At 28.6% G+C, this 19,208-nt stretch overlaps 1 protein-coding gene across 1 annotated transcript; it reads left to right on the top strand.

The window, feature by feature from the left end:
• Positions 1–271: 271 nt before the first annotated feature.
• Positions 272–18,029, top strand: LOC112679625 (phospholipase B1, membrane-associated-like). Its single transcript, XM_025549509.1, has 8 exons — positions 272–675; positions 4,825–5,054; positions 5,687–5,900; positions 7,294–7,520; positions 7,598–7,757; positions 12,150–12,304; positions 15,880–16,036; positions 17,614–18,029. The coding sequence occupies exons 1-8, from the start codon at positions 663–665 to the stop codon at positions 17,748–17,750; spliced, it is 1,293 nt and encodes a 430-aa protein (XP_025405294.1). The 5' UTR covers positions 272–662; the 3' UTR covers positions 17,751–18,029.
• Positions 18,030–19,208: the final 1,179 nt, after the last annotated feature.

The following is a 19,208-nucleotide window of genomic DNA, read 5'->3' as shown; positions in this document are numbered from 1 at the left end:
TTCGTTCAATTATCGTGTGCGCGCGATGCTATCGCTGGTAACAACGCGCGCGCGGTACGATTATCGCGACGTGTGACGAACGCGAGCGCGCGCAAACGGATAGCACCAAAAAAATAACCTCCGACGATGCGGTGTTGTTTTCGCCCGACGCCTAACCTCGTCATGATCTCCCCGCGAACACGGTAATTAGCAGCGACGGGTTTTTTTTTTTTTTCACGGTACGCCGTACGGCGGGCCGGCGGTCGTTCCGTCTTCGCAAAGGACGTAGCCGTAACCGGTGTGACGGTCATCGGAAACACGACCCGTCGGCCACAGCCGGTCCGAGGTCGGCCTCAAGCGGGGAGAGACCTGAACGCCGTGAACTTGCCCACCGCCGTTACGCGCTCGCACGGCCGAAACGCGCGCGCGAACAGCTGCGACGACGGAAACAGGAATCGAAATGACCGCCGGCACGAACGTGCGCTCCGCCGCCCAGAGGATCAGACCGATTTCGGCGCGCAGTTAGTGTTGTGCCGTTGACGTACGTTTCATTTTTTTTTTTTTTTTTCCTTTTCCTTTTTTTCCCCGTCGTCACCGTCGTCGCGGTTCAATCGTCTACTCGCGAGTGGTGCGACGGATATCCGAACAAAAAAACCACCCGGCCGTCTTGAACGCGCGCGGCGATGATCTGCAAAGGTAATGTACCACCGTCCGCCCCCGGCGCACAGCGGGACGAAATGCATTCGTAGCTTGCCAAAAGTCAATTTTCCGAGTGTTTACTGGATTCGTCGATTATCATCGATTATTTTCCCCTACAACATTTGTGTCTAGTCTTGATAATAGTTTTGAGTTGCATATCTACGAATCGCATGACTTCGACCGCCTAATATTGTATAAATTCGCTTAATATTTAATTCGATAATAAACAACTTTGAGGTTTATTTTTATGATTTTATTTCACTGCAATCAATTTAATGTTACTAAATGTTGATTTAATCATATATTTACTTTATTTAAAGATATTTTTGTGTAAAAATTGTATTTGTATTTTTTTTGTGATATAGTTTTAGAGTAATTAATTTATGTAACCTAGGAATGCATTTCATCCCACTGTGCGTCGCCTAGGATTCACGATCTTACCGTACGTCGGATTTTAAATACGTATACGTGTATATCTTTTAGCCCGTGACATGATCCGTCTTTTGAAATTCGATTCGAGTAACGTATTGCCTGTAGAAATAATGTGTATTTATTTTCCTGCGTTTACTGCGAACCAATTCTATAACTGTTCGTGTAAGTGCAACTGTTTTTGCTGATCTAATGAATGCTCAACTCTATTATATTGCATTTTGCAATATTTTCGTCAATTTATCTGATTCAACACGCGTGTTTCTTTTATCACATTATGCGCATTATAAAAATTATAAAACTTAATTCGTACGCTACATCCGCAATCTATTTTTGAATAATTTTCAATGTTACATACAAAAAAAACAAATAAATATATTATTAATTTATTATTATTCGAGAGCAGAAAATTACCACCACTATAACTGTGACAGTAGGCAATGGTTAAATTTAAATTTTCTTGTTAATATTTCTGATATTGAACTACGACATTTAAGATACTACTCTCTGAGGTGAAGTAAGGTATTTTCTAGTGATGGATCGAACTGTTCGAAATTCGAACTCGGCATGAAAAAAAATCGAACCGAACTATCAAGCATCTTTTACTGTTCGAAAATCGAACTTGATAATATTTTTCGAACCAGATTTTCTGGCCACAATAGTTCGAAAACCAAATATTTGTACAATTCTTCAAAAGTTATTTTTGAAAAATAAAAGTTGATAATGATTAATTATAAATAATTAGACTATTGGCGATAGAAAGTGATAATCTATAAAGGGCACGTTATGCATTATTTATAATAATAATGCTATTATTATAATAATAATATTATTTTTCCAGTCGCATTTTACACATGCACACTGGGCCGACCAAAACATTAATAACTTGTTTATCGCCAGTGTTACGCTTTGGATAAATTTATCTAGATATGTTATCTAGATAAAAACTTCATATCATTATCTTATCTAGATAAAAAATAAAATTTACATCTAATTTTCATCTAGACAAAAATCATAGCCATCTAGATAAATTTTTTTAGATAATTCACAAAATCTGTAGCTAATCATTAGTAATAACTAATCTACAATTGTATCATTCAATATAAAATAAATAACTAAATAAGAAATTTCATTTGTATATTTACTTGCAAAAATTGGTTATAAAATAGTTTTACATAACATTTATTATGAATTATGAACAATGACAATTTATTATGTATATAGACATATATTACCTTATTACCTACATAATATGCATGGGAGGTGGGAATTATTTATAATTTCATAGTATGGCCCAGATAGGGAAGTCTCATGCCCGTATTACTATTGTTCTGTAGTATTACGAACGCCGAAAGAGCATTTACAAGAATATTAGAACCAGAGATAACGCACCATAGGTCTAAACTGGTTATTATTACAGCTGCGTGGTAGATGCTTTATAAATAATAAAATACCGAAATAACTGTCGATAAGAAAATAGCAATATTACAATACGCATTACGCTGTACCTACACAGAAATTGATCGTTCTCCATCATCATTCGACCGCCTTAAATTTAATATTTATATATAAATTATGTCCATTGTTCATGTAATCGTGTGCTCTAAATAATTGTCATTACTGGACCCCAATTCTATGAATTCGTACTTTGATGTGTCTACATAATATTATTGTACAACAAAATAAATATTAGGCGTGAAACGTCCGTTATTTATTAAAAACTCGTATTTTACGCAGCGCACTCTCATCCAAAACGTGTTCAGTGTTTATTGTCAGACTGTCTTCATATTTTTCATAATTTTGTCTATGACTTCAATTTTATTGTATTGGTGAAATATTTTATATTTTGAAATGGATCGTTACATTATATAATCATTACCCAAGACCAAAAGAGTTCGCCTACAAACGGATGAAAACGTTGATGCCTTATATAAATATCTATAAAAATGATTTTATCTATCTATATCTAAATAAAAGTGATTTTATCTATCTATATCTAAATTCAATTTCTACAGTATCTATCTATACCTAGATAATTTTAAATCCAGATATCTTATCTGTATCTAGATAATTTTTTTTTATCTAAGCACAACACTGTTTATCGCTAATAGAGGCAGTGTATCTACAATGTAGATACAATTTAGATTCTACATCCTTCAATTAACTATTTTTGTTTTTATCATATTTATTGTAGAGGTTAAAATCTATTTTGGGTAAATCCATGGTAATATTCCGATACCACGACTGTGCTGTTAATAAAAACTTATTTACAACTTACGTCTTACATTATAAATTCTACTAATCATTCTATATTTGTGAATTATAGTTATTATTACTTTTTTTTTTTATATATATTATTAAAATGTAATGATTGTATTGTCATATTACATTCAATATCTACTAAATACTCAATGAATATTTTATAAGCTACAATACAACACGAGAGAGCATAATACTGGTTTTGAAAATAATAATAATAATAATAATAAGAAATTATCTAAAATTTAAATGTATTGTAAATAATACAATTACTTAGACTTAAAAGTTAAAATGTAGAATAGGTAATACGAAAACTTAAAATACAATAGTAATTAATAACTATGGTTGATTTAATTTGTAGGAAGGTACAATGTACATGATAAAAAGTATTGAGTTCGAGTTAGAGTTTGACTTAAAATCATAATAGGTTCGGTTCAGTTCAGTTCGGTAGAAAATATGAAGGTTATAAGGTTATAATAATATAAGGTTCGGTTCAGTTCAAGTTCGAAAAAATAATTAAAATTCGGTTCAAGTTCGGTTCGGTTTAAAAAATCAGGGTTCGACCCATCACAATGTATTTTCATGGCATAGACAATTTTGTGTTATTATTTGTTGAACATGTAATGTAATTTCCTATAATTTTCAAGTTAATCGTGTAATATGAAATTACATAATACGTTCAACAAATAATATCACAAATCCGTCTTTCCCATGAAAATACCTTACTTCACACTTCACCCCATAACAACTATCGCGTTCAAATATATCGTCATGTGGGGTTGTGACTTTAGAATTCGTTTTATTTGTAAATTAATATAAAGTCAATGCGATATTATACTATGAGCTATTGTGAAAAAGTTTAGTGTGTTAATTTGAAATTAAAATAAAAATATTAAAAAAAAATGCAGTGACACTATATCCGTGAATAAGTACTAATGTAAGATTGAAAAATACCATCGTAAATCGAAAAACGTCATTTTGTACAGTTACAAAGTTCATATAATTTCCAAAACTGAAGTCAATTTTAATGGTTTTCAAAACAATTCGTTGTCAAAGTTACTTCTACATAATAACCGTAATACGTCTGAATATGTAGTGTCCACCAGTGGATATTGTTTTTAATGTGTTCAACAATACACTAAACGAAAATAATGATCAATTTTAATAAATATATTTTATCAAAAAAGTATTTATAGATGTACTTATTTGTGCGATGAATTATCATATTTGCATAACAAAATAAATATTTCAATTATTAAAATTTTATGAAATTAATGATTGCGTTTGATTTAATTGCACAGAATTTTGTTAATATTTCAAAAATATGAATTACTTAAGAGATCACTTAATATTATCGTGTAATTAAAATATTGAACAAGTGACAAATGGTTTTGGTCTCAATTGTCAATAATCTACAGCTATTATATTACACCTGCGATGTTTCCGCGTTATTTCCAGAGATCATAAGTGTCGGCGTGTGCATCACGTTGATGTGCTTAACCGCAACTTCAACTTGGCAAACGAGTTTCCTTATACCGAAATGGCTGCAGCAATTGCCCGACGAAAACTTGACGGGCGTGCCGAAATCTATGATGCAGCTTGAAAGCCGCATGCTATACCCTACTCGGCGATTCCTGCAAAACATGTTCAGTTCGCAGAGCCTCGTGAACAAATCTTGGATGTTACAGGTAATTCAGCGGTATTCTCATAGGGTGCACTGCACGCATACCGTAGACTCTTAACGTTATTTTGAAAATCCACCTGGGTATACAACGTATGAACTATGAAGCGAAGAAATATAAAATACGGTTTTAAATGTTTTCGTTCAAGATCTACTTCGATAGGAGATTGAACAATTTCCCTCAGACGACTAGAGTGTCGCACTGTGACAATTTATGGTGTATATTTATATTAAATTTCTATAAAATCCTATTTTTAAACAACGATCTTGTCGTATGTTTTTATATTATTGTCATCTAGTTCGGCTATTGGCTGTTTAAACAGTGTACACGTCAACGTCAACTCGATTTCATCGATTTTAACTATTTAACTTTTTCAACGGCAAAGGTACAGGAAACGTGTGAATTTCCATCCCCACCCACGGCAATATTCACGTACCGCATTTCCGGGGCCATCGTCGACGGTAGGAATTGGTGCCATATCCAAACACGGGTGGATGTAGTGCACTCCGAACAAAGTCGATCGTCAACGCACGAGAAATTACATTGAATTGCATTTGCAATTTTTGTTTTTTCTTTTTTTTTTTAATTGAATTGAATTTCAAATTGCATCACTGATCATGCTTGTTTCGAATTTCTAGAGAACCCAACGGCGCATGCTGAAGTCGACCAAGCCGTTCTGCAACACCAACGGCACCAGGTCAGCTACGCGGCCTTCGAGCGTACACGAACTGAGGCCAGGTGACATAGACGTCATCGGCGCCGTCGGAGATTCGCTTACGGTCGGCACCGGAAGCTTTTCGTTCATCTTACCGCAATTAATGGTCGACCACCGCGGAGTATCTTGGACCGGTGGTGAGATGTTCTCAGATCGCATTTAAACACGCGTGGTCGCATGAACCAACTCCGGTTAGGACCGCGGACGGTCTAAGAGGGTGGCTAGGTTTAGTAACTTTCAACTTTGTTGTTTTCGATTCGTTGATCCTAACATCTATATATTATTTTATTTGATCAACTTTTTTTATTTTTTCTAAATTTTTAAAATACGATTTGCGCGGATGTATATACAATTTCTCTTAACAGTTTATTCTATATAAATTATGTATATATTATCAGAGGGTAAAATAAACAAGAACAAATTCAAGTCGGAAATTACTAACTTCTCGGATCTTAAAATATAACATTTGACCATCGATAGTAACATTTAAATCATATTAAACTATTAACTACTCTATATAAATATATGAATATCTATATATTTACATGAATATTTGATTAATTGCAGTTATAAATCCAGTAATAAAATTAAAAAAAATGATTTTCATTCAGACTAATTTTTATTATTTAGGTCGAAATCTAGGTATTTCAATAATTTCCTTCATTCGATTTCTATTTCACTAACACTTTATGTTAGTCTAATAATTAATAAAATCAAGCTTTAGATCAAGAAAATAATATACCGTTATAAGTAGCATAATTATTGTGATACAATAACCCGATTTGAAAGCAGTATTGGGACTTATATAGATAAATTATCTAGATAGATTTTTTTTGATCTTTTATCTTATCTAGATAAATAACGCTAAGTTATCTAATTACTCATCTAAGATAACATTTTTACTTATCTAGATAATTGTCTGTATTCTTACTAAGATTAGAGTTATTTTTATTCTTGTACGACTTTCTTTTATATATATATAGATTTTGTATTCATAATTATAATTCTTGTATTATTAAAATAGGTAATTATTATTTCTTGGTATGACATTTTGTTTGTATTTTCATGTCAGGAAAATATTTTTGGTATTTTTAAACTTAATTTCTTATTTTTTTCATGGAAGTTTCAAATATAGTAGGTATTTGATTTTAGTATACACATGTAACTCATACGCTGAATAGTCATTACTTCACACTTGGAACCCGTAAAGTCGTAACTACTTATAGAATAATAAAAATCATCAAATTAATATTATATGAAAAATAATATTGTTAACTTAAAATAATTTTTTATTTATTCTATATTCATCCTGATACGTACAGAACAATTTTCATTTTTTTTTTTTTTTTTTTTTTTTTGTGTCACATTTTAAAGATTAACTACCTATCATTAAATATTGTACATTACATGTAAATACTGCTTAATGGTACACTACATATAAAAATGAAATTACCTTTTATCTTTATCTAGATAACTTTTGCATTTTCTATTCCCAACACTGTTTGGAATGTATTTTACTATGTGCTACAGGAGGACAAGGTACATGGAAAGAATTTTTAACCTTACCAAACATTCTAAAAGTCTTCAATCCGAAATTGATTGGCTACGCATATGGTGATTCGCTAGCCGAAGAAAGATTTTCTCAATTCAACGTTGCTGAAGTTGGTGCTCTCAGTAAAGATACTCTTTTTATGACTAAAGAATTGGTAAAAAGGATCAAAATGGATAAAAGAGTTAATCTAAATGATGACTGGAAGGTAAAACGAATATGTACTCTTGTATACTATAGTATTTCTCAATAATAAAGATATTAATTTTGTATTTTTTTTGACAGATGATATCATTAATGTTGGGCTCAAATACTATTTGTCTAGAGATATGTTACATTGATTATACCAAATACGCTGAAAAACACAGAGAAAACATTTTATCGGCATTACTATACATAAAGGAAAATCTACCACGGACTCTAGTGAATATAATTTTAAGTCCAAGTAAGTCCAATTATCTATTAAAAGTATGGTAAATTTATCAAAAGTAATAGGTGTATAAATATTGCAAAATGTATCTGTAATACTTGTAGACGTAACAAACATAATAATAATCCTGTGTTAATGTATAAATCATTTAATTTTCAAGGATTAATATTGACATTTATGTTTATTTTATTTAAAATGTATTAACTTCTTTGACATTTTAAAGTTTAAATGGTTTAAAAAAAAATCAATGTGATGTTTGAATAATTTCAATAAAAACTATGTTATAAAATATCAAACATTCTAAATTACGATCTTATATATTTTTTAATGAACAAAATCAATGTAGTAGACTAAAACACTGGTTACATACAAAATAATATTAAATAATATATGCAAATTAAATCTTTAATTAAACGAGTTAGCCCTGTTATCTGTGTAATAGATATAAAACACCCAATGAAAATCATATCACCTTTAACTAATATTATAATATGTATACAACAAGTGACTAATAATTTTATAATTCGGTATCGAAATAATGGAAGCAATTAATTGTACTGTTTATATATTTTAAATGTACAATGTTAATTACAACATTTTTAAGTATCACTCGAAACCTTGAATGGTTAATATATAATTATAGACTGCGCATTATATATATATATGCACTTAATATTATACGCAAAAAGTAAAAAAAAAAAAGAGGTAGTTATGTTATTGCAGACTGCAAAATCGTTAAGGGGAAAAAATGTTATCGTACAAAACTCGTGAGAAACAGTAAATGTATTTGCAATGACAAACACGAAAGATAATGATAAAATATAGAACAATAATCGTTTTAGATGATCATAAAACGATGTGAACCATACTAGTAAATTCCATGGCTTTATTGAAATTTTTGAAATCAATAGGTACCCGAAAGAGCTCATGTACACTCCGAATTGCTAAAATTATTGATTCTCAATATTTGCTCATTTACATAACTCGATTATTGCTGTTACGTGCTGCGAAATTGATTTCATTATGGCCACTAATATGTAGCTCACGAATAATATTTTTATTTTGTAACAGCCTAATCGATTGAAATGTATAGGTAAGAAGATTCGCTAGAAAATTAAATAGCAATATAAAAACGTTATAAATTATGCAAAACATTAATTATAGCTTAATTTTATTTCGTATAATTATACTATAATTACTCGACGTGTCAAATTAATGTTTCAGATAATGTTTGTCACTATTTAATATTGTACTAGGTACGATCGTCAATCATGAACTATAAACATTATCTATTATCCGAATCTACATAATTTATGTTCATCACATACATTAGAATAAAACTACTACTTACCGTGTAATTGTCTCAGTATAATTTATGTGCATATAATACTTGTGTGAGTGCACCTTTAAAATATTTCAATAAAGAGAAAAATAATAAAATTACAATTATTTTTAAAGAAATCTAAATACTTTTATTATTTTCAGACAATTGTTTACCTGACTACCTTTTTATTTTTGATAAAGTAATAAAATAAATAAAAATTAGTAAATCGTTAAAATACTCTTAAATGATTTTATAAATAAATATTTTATGTATAGTAATGAATAAATAAATAATAAATAATACTCCAGGCTAAACATTTATTTATTTTTATTTTTTATTTATAGAAAATACAGCTAACTATACCTATTTGTTATCTAACTTATATTTTCGTATTATATTTAATTCATATTCAAATTAACTTTTTTTGGTGTACGTTTTTTATTTTTTTGTAGTATTACTAATAGGAAATATTACTTTAATACTACAATAAAAGTTTAGTATAACATTCATGTATATGTATACATTGACGTAGTGAACTATATAGAATATAGAAGTGAAAAATGTATTAATAACCAACCCACCTCAGCATATTCAGTGTTAGCGTATAATAATAATAATTATAATAATATATTTATAATAATAATAATAATAATAATAATAATATAATACTTAATTAATAATTAGGCGTATGTGATGAATGTGCTTGTTTCTTACAATCTGTATAGTTAAAAAAAACTTCTTGCGACCTCCCAAAAATTGACTCGTGACCCACAGTTTGAGAACGCTGGTCTAAAGTTATTATATTACTTTATATTACGGCCTACGCTGGGAGTTTTCAATTATTCCAAAAATATAAATAACCGCACAATCACTTCCGCGATTTCCGATAGAAAATAGGAGGAGAGGCTAAGTTAAAATAAGAGCACAATTTTTTTTTAGATGCGGCAAAATTTTATTTTGCCTTGTGCACTATTATTGCTTGGGCCGGCTTTGATCCTTAGTGTAAAGTAAAGACTAAAGAAAAATATTAAATGTACAGTTATTTTAACGTAAGTTAGAAGAAAAGATGCCCGATGCCGGTCTTTAGCGCGCTCTTCCTCTCATCTTATTCTGAATGTAAATATGCAAATATCTCGATCTCTATGATGAATTATGGTTTTCAGTAGAGATATTCCGGGTATCCGGCAATTACTTGATAGCTGAGTACTCGATGTCATAACTGAGTATCGGCCCTTACCCTCTACCCGACATAACGTTGCGTTTTCACTCGGCCCTTACCCGGTACTCGGTGTAATACTGCATTTCTTACCCGGACAATTCCCGGTATCCGGATTATTAATTCGTTTTTACTCGACTCCTACTCATTAACAGACTGATAATCTGTGCATAAAAGTGTGTACACTCATTAATGTAACAGGAAAAATCATGAGTTATAAATTATTATTTATTTGGTACATTAAACATTACCAAACCAATTAACATAGGTTGTTATTATTGTGAATAAATGGTGTTTCGTTCTATTAATTTGAAAAATAAATCTCGTATTTATTAATAAATTATATAAGAACAATCAAGACTCATTATTCCCCATCAATCAACAGTCAAGATGCGTGACGCACTTGTAGCTGTAGTTCTTACTTCCTTTGTTGCCTGTATATAATTTGAACTTTATAAACAACTTAAAATTATTTTTGTTCTATCAATACTATGAAATACGAATTCGATTGACGATTATGAGGAAACGTATTATAATTTCTTTAATTTTGTTTTCAATTATTATAAATTATAGGAGTTCCAGGTATTCGGAAATTACTTGAAATCTGAGTTCTCGATGAAATTATTAAGACTCGGCCCTTACCCGGTATCCGGCGTAAACTGAATGCTTAAATTTTTACTCTGATCTTATCCTGCACTCGGTGTAATATTGAATTTTTTAAACAGCTAATTTTCGGCACCCGGTTTAAAATCAATTCAAATTCTAATCGGAACGTCTATAGTTTGCAGTACTTAACATTTAAAAACACTATTATAATATACTATAATTATATATTTAATTATAATGTTTTCAAATGTGATTGCATTTCCAGACATTATGACTGAAGTATTGAGATACCTAGACTTTTTCCATAGTTACTTACTCATCTCTTAAACATAAATTTAATACATTTTAGTTTAACATTTATTCAAACAATAAATTGAAAAATAAAGTGTATAAACAGTAAAACAATATGATCGATTTTACGCATACTAGTACTGAACTCTAGTGGAGTACATTTTGTTTGTTTTTAAATTAACTCACCAGGTTTCGAAATAATGGAAAACTTTCCACACATTTTTATCACATTAAGTATTATTAATTCATTAGTTATAAAATAAAAAATCATTTTCTTTCAGTAGGTAGTTAATCGAATATCAATCATGTCATGTTTAGGTATATTTGAATTTGAGGCTTCATATTTAAATAATCAACGAAACTATAAATATCTACTACTAGATTCATAATACTTAACTTAAATAATCATGAACTATAATTTAGCTGAAACTCGGTGTAAACGATTGTCAAATATAATCTCGAACGTTACAATGAAATAATGTTTAAATATTTTACAACAATAATTATGAAAAATTGACAATAATCATCGATGATACAATTAATAAAAAGTTATTTTTTAAGTATCTACAATTTAAAATTAAACCAAAGAGAAAATTGTGTAAACATATTTAGTTCAAATTCATATTTTAACAAATATTTTTGGTGCTAAAATAGTTAGTTTTTATTGTATTTACAATGACATTAATGTGATATAAATTATGTGATACACAACGAGTGCCACTAACGTAATAATGTGTAATATCAATGTATAACATAATCGAAAATGTAAATCTAAGTCACGTTATTTTAGAGTAAATATTTCAAGAGTAATATTTTATGATATCTACAATCATAGTATTAAATATAATATGACTATATACGTATAAAACGCAACTATAATTAATTATAATATATTCTAAATATGAAAAATAAAAATATATTTATATACAAGTGCATTGATTTTTGTTCACAATATTTTTATGTATTTTAGATTTGAAAATATTGCTAGAGTTTAATAATTTGCCACCGATTTGCTCCTTAACCCACATCGTTGAATGCCCATGCTTATATGCGACACAGTATAAAGATAAACTACCGGAATTTATCAAACTAATGACAAGATTTCAAGAAATCGAAAAAGAAATTGTAAGACTATTTATTTTATTTGTTTATTAATGATAAATTAATTTACAGCAATATGCATGAATATATAAACCATTAAATATCCAATCTCTATAGAATTATTAATTGTTACAATAATCCAAAACTTTTTACCATAACAATAACTACATAAATCATGATTTAACAATTAGTTTACCGTGTATTAAAACATTTGATTTGTTATTCATGTTTTTAAACTAAGAAACATTATTATTGTACAGCATGCATTTCTTTTCGGGTGTAGCACGTATTTTAAAATATGTACAGTAAAACTATTTCATGTACATAATTTATTTAAAATATAACAAATACAGAAATAAGATATGTTTGTTAGATTTCGGTAATAGAAACACCTATTTTGATTACACGGTAATAGTAACTTGTACTTATGCATGTTTTTGATTTTTGAATTTCCTTTTTTCGTACCCATTTCTATCTTTCAAACATTATTTTTGTATATTTGTATTTTAGATTTTTAATATATGTTCCATTTCCATGTACTAATTTTTCGATTTCATTTAATTCAGTTTAAAGGTTTGCGTAAAGTACGATAATGTTCATTTGAAATAGTTAAATTTTACATAAAATTCCTATTTAAAAACAATTACAATTTCTACGTAACACTGACACAATATATTATAATATATTATAATATACCTACAGGTATCATTAGGTAAATATAAACCAATCAAGCTTTAATATAGTTGCATCATTACTAATACAAGTGTTTGTTTCCTTATTAATTGATTGAGAACTATATAGTTGTAAAAGCGTCACCACATAAATTCAATAGACATTTTTTTTATGGGACATACGCATTTTTATCCATATTAATGGTGACAATGTGTTCAATACTTACTAAAAATAAGTTATAAATAATTTATAATTCAGAGAAGCCTATTAATCAATATTTTCATATGATATATAAATATAAAAATATATCAGTAAGTTATTATTTTAACTCGATTTATGAAGAAAGTTCAAATTGAATGTCTCTTAAAATATTATCAACGATTTCAAACTTCATAACAATTTTGAAAAAAATAATAACACTTTTTCCAAATTAAAAACAATCATTAAAAGTTTAACACTCTAATAGTATTTTCTGAACTATAGTAAAATTAACTAAAAATTTTAATTAATTCTACAGACTTTCAAATATTTTTTTAAGACAGTTATTATCACCAAAATTATTATAAAAGACGTTAAAAGTAATTTTTTTTTAAATATGCCATATAAAAATGCAAAGCAGTTCTTATAAAATAAATGTATTATACCCCAAAAGTGCAATCACTTAAATTATTAAAATGGATATATATATAACCACTTAATATATGTGTATACCTACTGTTTTCATAAGTTTTAGATCCTGAGGAAAGTGAGGAGTTTATTATTAATTTTGCAATGATGTTTTTTCAGGCAGTAAATCAGTATTAAAAGTTTCATGGAATATACTTTTTAGATGGGAAATTTGTATTATTCGGTTATTAGTTATTCTCTTTAATTTTCCTAAGCACATGGAATCATCGAAAAAAAATTTAAAAAAATACATATATAATCGTTCCATAATAATTAATTGTTTTTCCACAAATAAATTGAATAATTTTCTTTTTATTATTATTATTAATCATATAAATTACAGTGTAGATTAAAACTAAATATGATTAACTTCTTATCGTTAAAAAATATTATGTGAACTATCGTAATGACTACAGTTTTCTATTAAATAATAGAATAAATAAAGGTATTTTTAATTAATCAATAGCGAAAATTTCAAATTTCTTGAATAGTTATTTTTCAGCCATAATAGAGTGTACAGTTGTGCATAAACATAAATTAATAATTTACATGAAGAAAAGCCAGCTAAAATTATCACCTTTGATGTAATTAAATTTCATACAAAAACGATAATCAATAAAAATAAACGACTTTAAAATATACATGTTTAAATTAAAAATTAATAATTAAATTCAATGGTATACAATTATTTTTATTTACATTCATTTATGGTAATAATTTTTATAAAAATCATCATTATCTTTAAAATTTCAACGTTTTTACTGTAGAGTACAATTAAATAATATTCTATTAAAAAATTATGAAAGTTAAGATTTTTTTCAAGAAAGCATTTCGCATTTTATATATCTTTCAAAACGTATGATAATTGGTAATGGAATGATTTTTACTTTAATCTTTAACTTAAGTGAAATGGAGTAGAAGAAATCAAAAAAACAAAAAATTCTCATATTAATCAATTATAATAAAGATACGACAGAAAGCTCGGTCTGATGGGGAGGATGTTTACCCGTAGAAATTTTAAATATATTTAATTTTAATGTCAATAGATATCTTAAATTAAATGATAGATCGCTGAAAGCGGGATACTTCCAAATAAATCTAACAAGTCGATACACTCCCCCGATCGAATAATTAGGAATACTAATTTCACGCTAAGATCACGATAACGTCTATTGGTTAACAAAATTCAGTGCCACATCAATATATTATTCAATTATATATATACGACTTATGTACACAATTGTATTAAAAACGTCATTGGTTAGCAAGACAGATAAGAACATGACGTCTGGGGTGCCGAGTAGAAAATCGTTCGTGTGGATACAGAATCCGCATAGGAAATTAGGGTGAATGCGATAGGGTGCATCTCACGCGTGTCGTTGTTGTCAGCAATTATAATAATTATACTACAAATCTTAGACCGACCCCACCTTTATTACATTACAACGTGTTAATATAAATAATAACTCGTTAATACTGAAATAATAGGAGAACCCAATACATAATAATTATGCCACAAAAATATATGATCATCACCAAATCACTCACCTATATGTCACTTGCAACGTACTCGTATTATATATTATAATTTGTCATAATTTATCAATATTTAATTTATTCGTATACATTTTATCCGACAAATACCAAAACAATTAATTTAATATATCGATCCGTCAACTCATTTAGTTAAAATTACATTGATACGATGCGTAATTCGAAGTTTAAAAGATTGTGTTTTCGATCATCAAAACTTAAACGAAAAATACAAAAAAATAAAAAAGTATGAAAACAACAACATCAAAATTAAATTATTAAGAATAAAGTAAATACCAACCGTGTCGTTCTAAAATTATATTATTGTACTGTCAACTATACGTTTATATTATAAAATATAAAATGGATTAGTTGTATATAACGTAAGTACATAAAAAAAAAACCATCTGTTCTCTTATTGTACTTGTATGATATGGTTTATATTGGGCTAGCACACAGCTCGTTCTATTTTCACCTAAAACTGACATAATTATTAAAACAACAATTTCACGTCACAGTAATGTATTGTTTAATGAATAATAATAATACAAATTCTTGCCATAATCTTGAATTAAAACAATGGTAATTTCGTTATAATTCCCGAGGACAACCCACGAATGACGACTTTAATATAAGTAGCATGCTATTTTCAGTTTCTATCGTTCTATAGCACTTCACTGCATATCGAAACATTAGCAGCTACGGTATAATCGTACGTATGGTTTTAGGTGGAAATCGAAGAGCTGAAAGATAAAGAAGATTTTGCGGTTGTTCTCCAAACGTTCACGGAACATATAACGTTTCCGGTAAATCGATTCAACAGCACTGACACTTCATACTTATCATCGGACTGTTTTCACTTCAGCCAGAAAGGTTATGCCAGAGGTGAGTGGATGCATTATCAATTTATAACGACCGATCGGTAACTTGGTCGTAGTGTTATAGATTTAATACAAAATGTGGAGATAAAATACATGAATACGATGTATGTATGTATGTATGTAATGTAAGATTATTAAACTTTTTAGCAAAAAATTAAAGAATTTAATTTGTATACGTTTTAACTGACCAATTAGACATTAATTTAAATGCTTAGTTAAAACGAAACTTATTAAGTAATTTTAAGACGTTTAACCTATTTCAAGTCAGTTCAATAATAAAAATGAAATATTATTTTATTGTTTTAAAAAATTGTTTTATATTATTTATTAATTATTCATTGCTATTTTATACAAAAAAAAAAAAAAATATATGTACTTAGGAATTATATGTGCTTAGGAATGTGAAATATTTTTAATTTCGTGTCCTTCGGTACTATTGATTTAAAACTAAATATAAGTACGAGTAATTACTAATTATAGGAGTAGGTACAATAATACAAATATAAAAAATGAATAAAATATTATATTATAATTACATACTTTTTAAATAATAAATTTTTCATTTTTATTATTTGCCTGACTCAAAATAGGCATATAGTTAATCGTCTAGACATTTAATTAAATGACTAGGCATTTTACTAAATGTCTAGGCGGATAATAAAATCGCATTAAAATTAAAATCTTTGGCTATTTTCCTAGACATTTAGTGGAATGGCTAATTTGATTATATAACTACGAATTATATAATAATGATCTTTTCTCTTTTCGTATTCAACTTTATGGTTAGTTTTACAGTCAAATATTCACTATAAAACTACATATTAATGATAATACTGTGCAACTATCAAAGTAATAAATAATATTACTTAATAATAGTTTGTTAGTATTACGGGAATATTATAATTTCCATAATAAGTAGCGTCGAAAACAGTTTATTGATTATGAAACTTAATTTTACAGCACTTCTGAAAGCTTTGAATTACAAATATTATTAAATAATTATAAAATAATAGTATACAATTAATTCGTTAAATAGAAATATTTTTTTAAATGTTTAAAATTTTTTTAACTTCATAGTTTTGTAAGCAATAATCAGTAAAATTAAAATTAAAAACTAGTGATCGGTTTATACTCGTAAATGAATATATTAATAAATAAACAAATAGTTTAAATATATAAATAAATTAATAAACAAATAAATAATTTGCCTCGATTATTATTATAATTATAAAATACGACCGGTTTCGAACTAAAAACTTATCATTAGGTATATACTAAGTCAATAAAATCGAATCGGGAATTTATTGACTTTGTATAGGTATATTATTTTTTATATCTAAACTATTTTTGTATTTATTTAAATATCGAAAAATAATCCTTACCCAGAGAGTTTCGTTAAATACAGAAGCTTAAGTGAACTGTAAGCATATTGTTGTCGGACGACAACCGAAATAATAATCATGAGATCGTTTACTTATGTTTCCGTTAGTCAGGAAAAATTTATATTTTGGTCGAGATCGACATTTTTTTTACTGTAATATCGTAGTTATAATCGATCACCGGCACGTGTTTGTATTTCAGCCGCAAACGCATTGTGGAACAATATAATGGAACCAGTTGGGAGTAAGTCGACCAACTGGTCCAAAGAGTTCGATCGATTCATTTGCCCGACGGACGAATCGCCATACATTCGAACATGGAGAAACAGTATCACGTGAATGGGATTTGCAGACGATTGTGTAGCACAATTCCAATGTGTCGATCCAACACCGTATTTGCATAATGTATATAATGATATACAGCATACGGGAAATGAAGACTAAGCAGTAAATATTGTACATAACACAGGCAGCCCGTCGCATACACCGCAATACCTATAATGACCAGAACTGAGCGTTTACGAGTAAATAAGTTAATTTTTAAGTTACTTTTAATATTATGGTTACCAATGAGATAATTTTTTTTCCACAATACACAGTTACTAATCAGTAAACTAATTTTGTATAGTTAATTTATTTGTACGAACTATTGTTTTTTTTTAAAAACGACCGAAATTATAATGATTTTGGAAATGTTGAATGCACTATATCTGGATTTTTGTAGGGATCAAAATAACATTCATAACTACATTCTTTTTTCCATTTTATTTGTCAATTATTTTAAACGTTAATAATAAGAGAAGTAATTTTTAACTTTAAGCTCAAAATTGTTCTAAATTAATTTATTAACTCTAAGGGTTAAAAATACCTTACCCATATTTGCTAATGATAACACGTATGAACAATGTGGTTATGTTTCTGCCCCGTATACTGTACAATATAATATATTGTATATTGACATGTACATAATATATGCACGTACATGGGTGGGTTACTCCGTGTTGTGAGTGTCAGGGGCGATTTATCATCAAGATAAACGTGACTCATACAATCGTAGTGTTATGTTTAATTTGTTTTATACATTTTATATACTCACGAGCCACGAGAGATCTTACACAGCACACCTCATAGTTATAATATTTTATTTCTTTTTATGAGGTCGCATATATTTATAATATTTACGACAGCGACAGTTACACGTTGTTCGTATGCTGGTCACACACTATACACCACGACAATATAATTTTGACCGAATCAATTACGTTTTCATGTTGACCCGTCGCATGATATCGTTATCAATGTGACGGACGTCGTGCCCAGATCAATGTGAATAAGTATATAAGTTCAAAACTTTTCCAACCGTTTGCAGGCATTTACAGGACTACTTGTCTAACCGTGTTTTACGGTCGACAAGTCAACCGATCGCGTTCTAATACATTCGTTTGGATTCTATGCACAAAGTACAACGGTATACCTTTTCGAAACGTAAGATGTGGTGACTATCATAGTAATATTATTATTTTGCAATATGGTCAATTTTTCAATTATTTAAACACAACGTAATCAAGAAAAACGCGTAATTAAATAACAAAAATTTCAACCCTTACATATATTAAAGTGTCCGTTTACTCCGTGTGTATAACATATACTTACAAGGGTTTACTGTAATTTAATCAGTCATTTTATTTGAAAATTTAAAATTGATAGTTTTATGACTCCGTAAACAATCGTTTCAACAGAATAATTAAATTCTTGTTTATTATTAGAATGATAATTTACCTACGCGGTACCGGGTGA

Source organism: Sipha flava, unplaced genomic scaffold, assembly GCF_003268045.1.
Source record: "Sipha flava isolate LNK unplaced genomic scaffold, YSA_version1 165_pilon_pilon, whole genome shotgun sequence".
Lineage (NCBI taxonomy): Eukaryota > Metazoa > Arthropoda > Insecta > Hemiptera > Aphididae > Sipha > Sipha flava.
This window is presented reverse-complemented; position numbering and strand designations above follow the sequence as displayed.

What these genes read in the sequence shown, in the direction of transcription:
- LOC112679625 (XM_025549509.1), top strand. An exon ending in ACAAATCTTGGATGTTACAG is followed by an intron (nt 5,055 to 5,686) that starts GTAATTCAGCGG and finishes TCGAATTTCTAG; the next exon opens with AGAACCCAACGGCGCATGCT. An exon ending in CCAGAAAGGTTATGCCAGAG is followed by an intron (nt 16,037 to 17,613) that starts GTGAGTGGATGC and finishes TTTGTATTTCAG; the next exon opens with CCGCAAACGCATTGTGGAAC.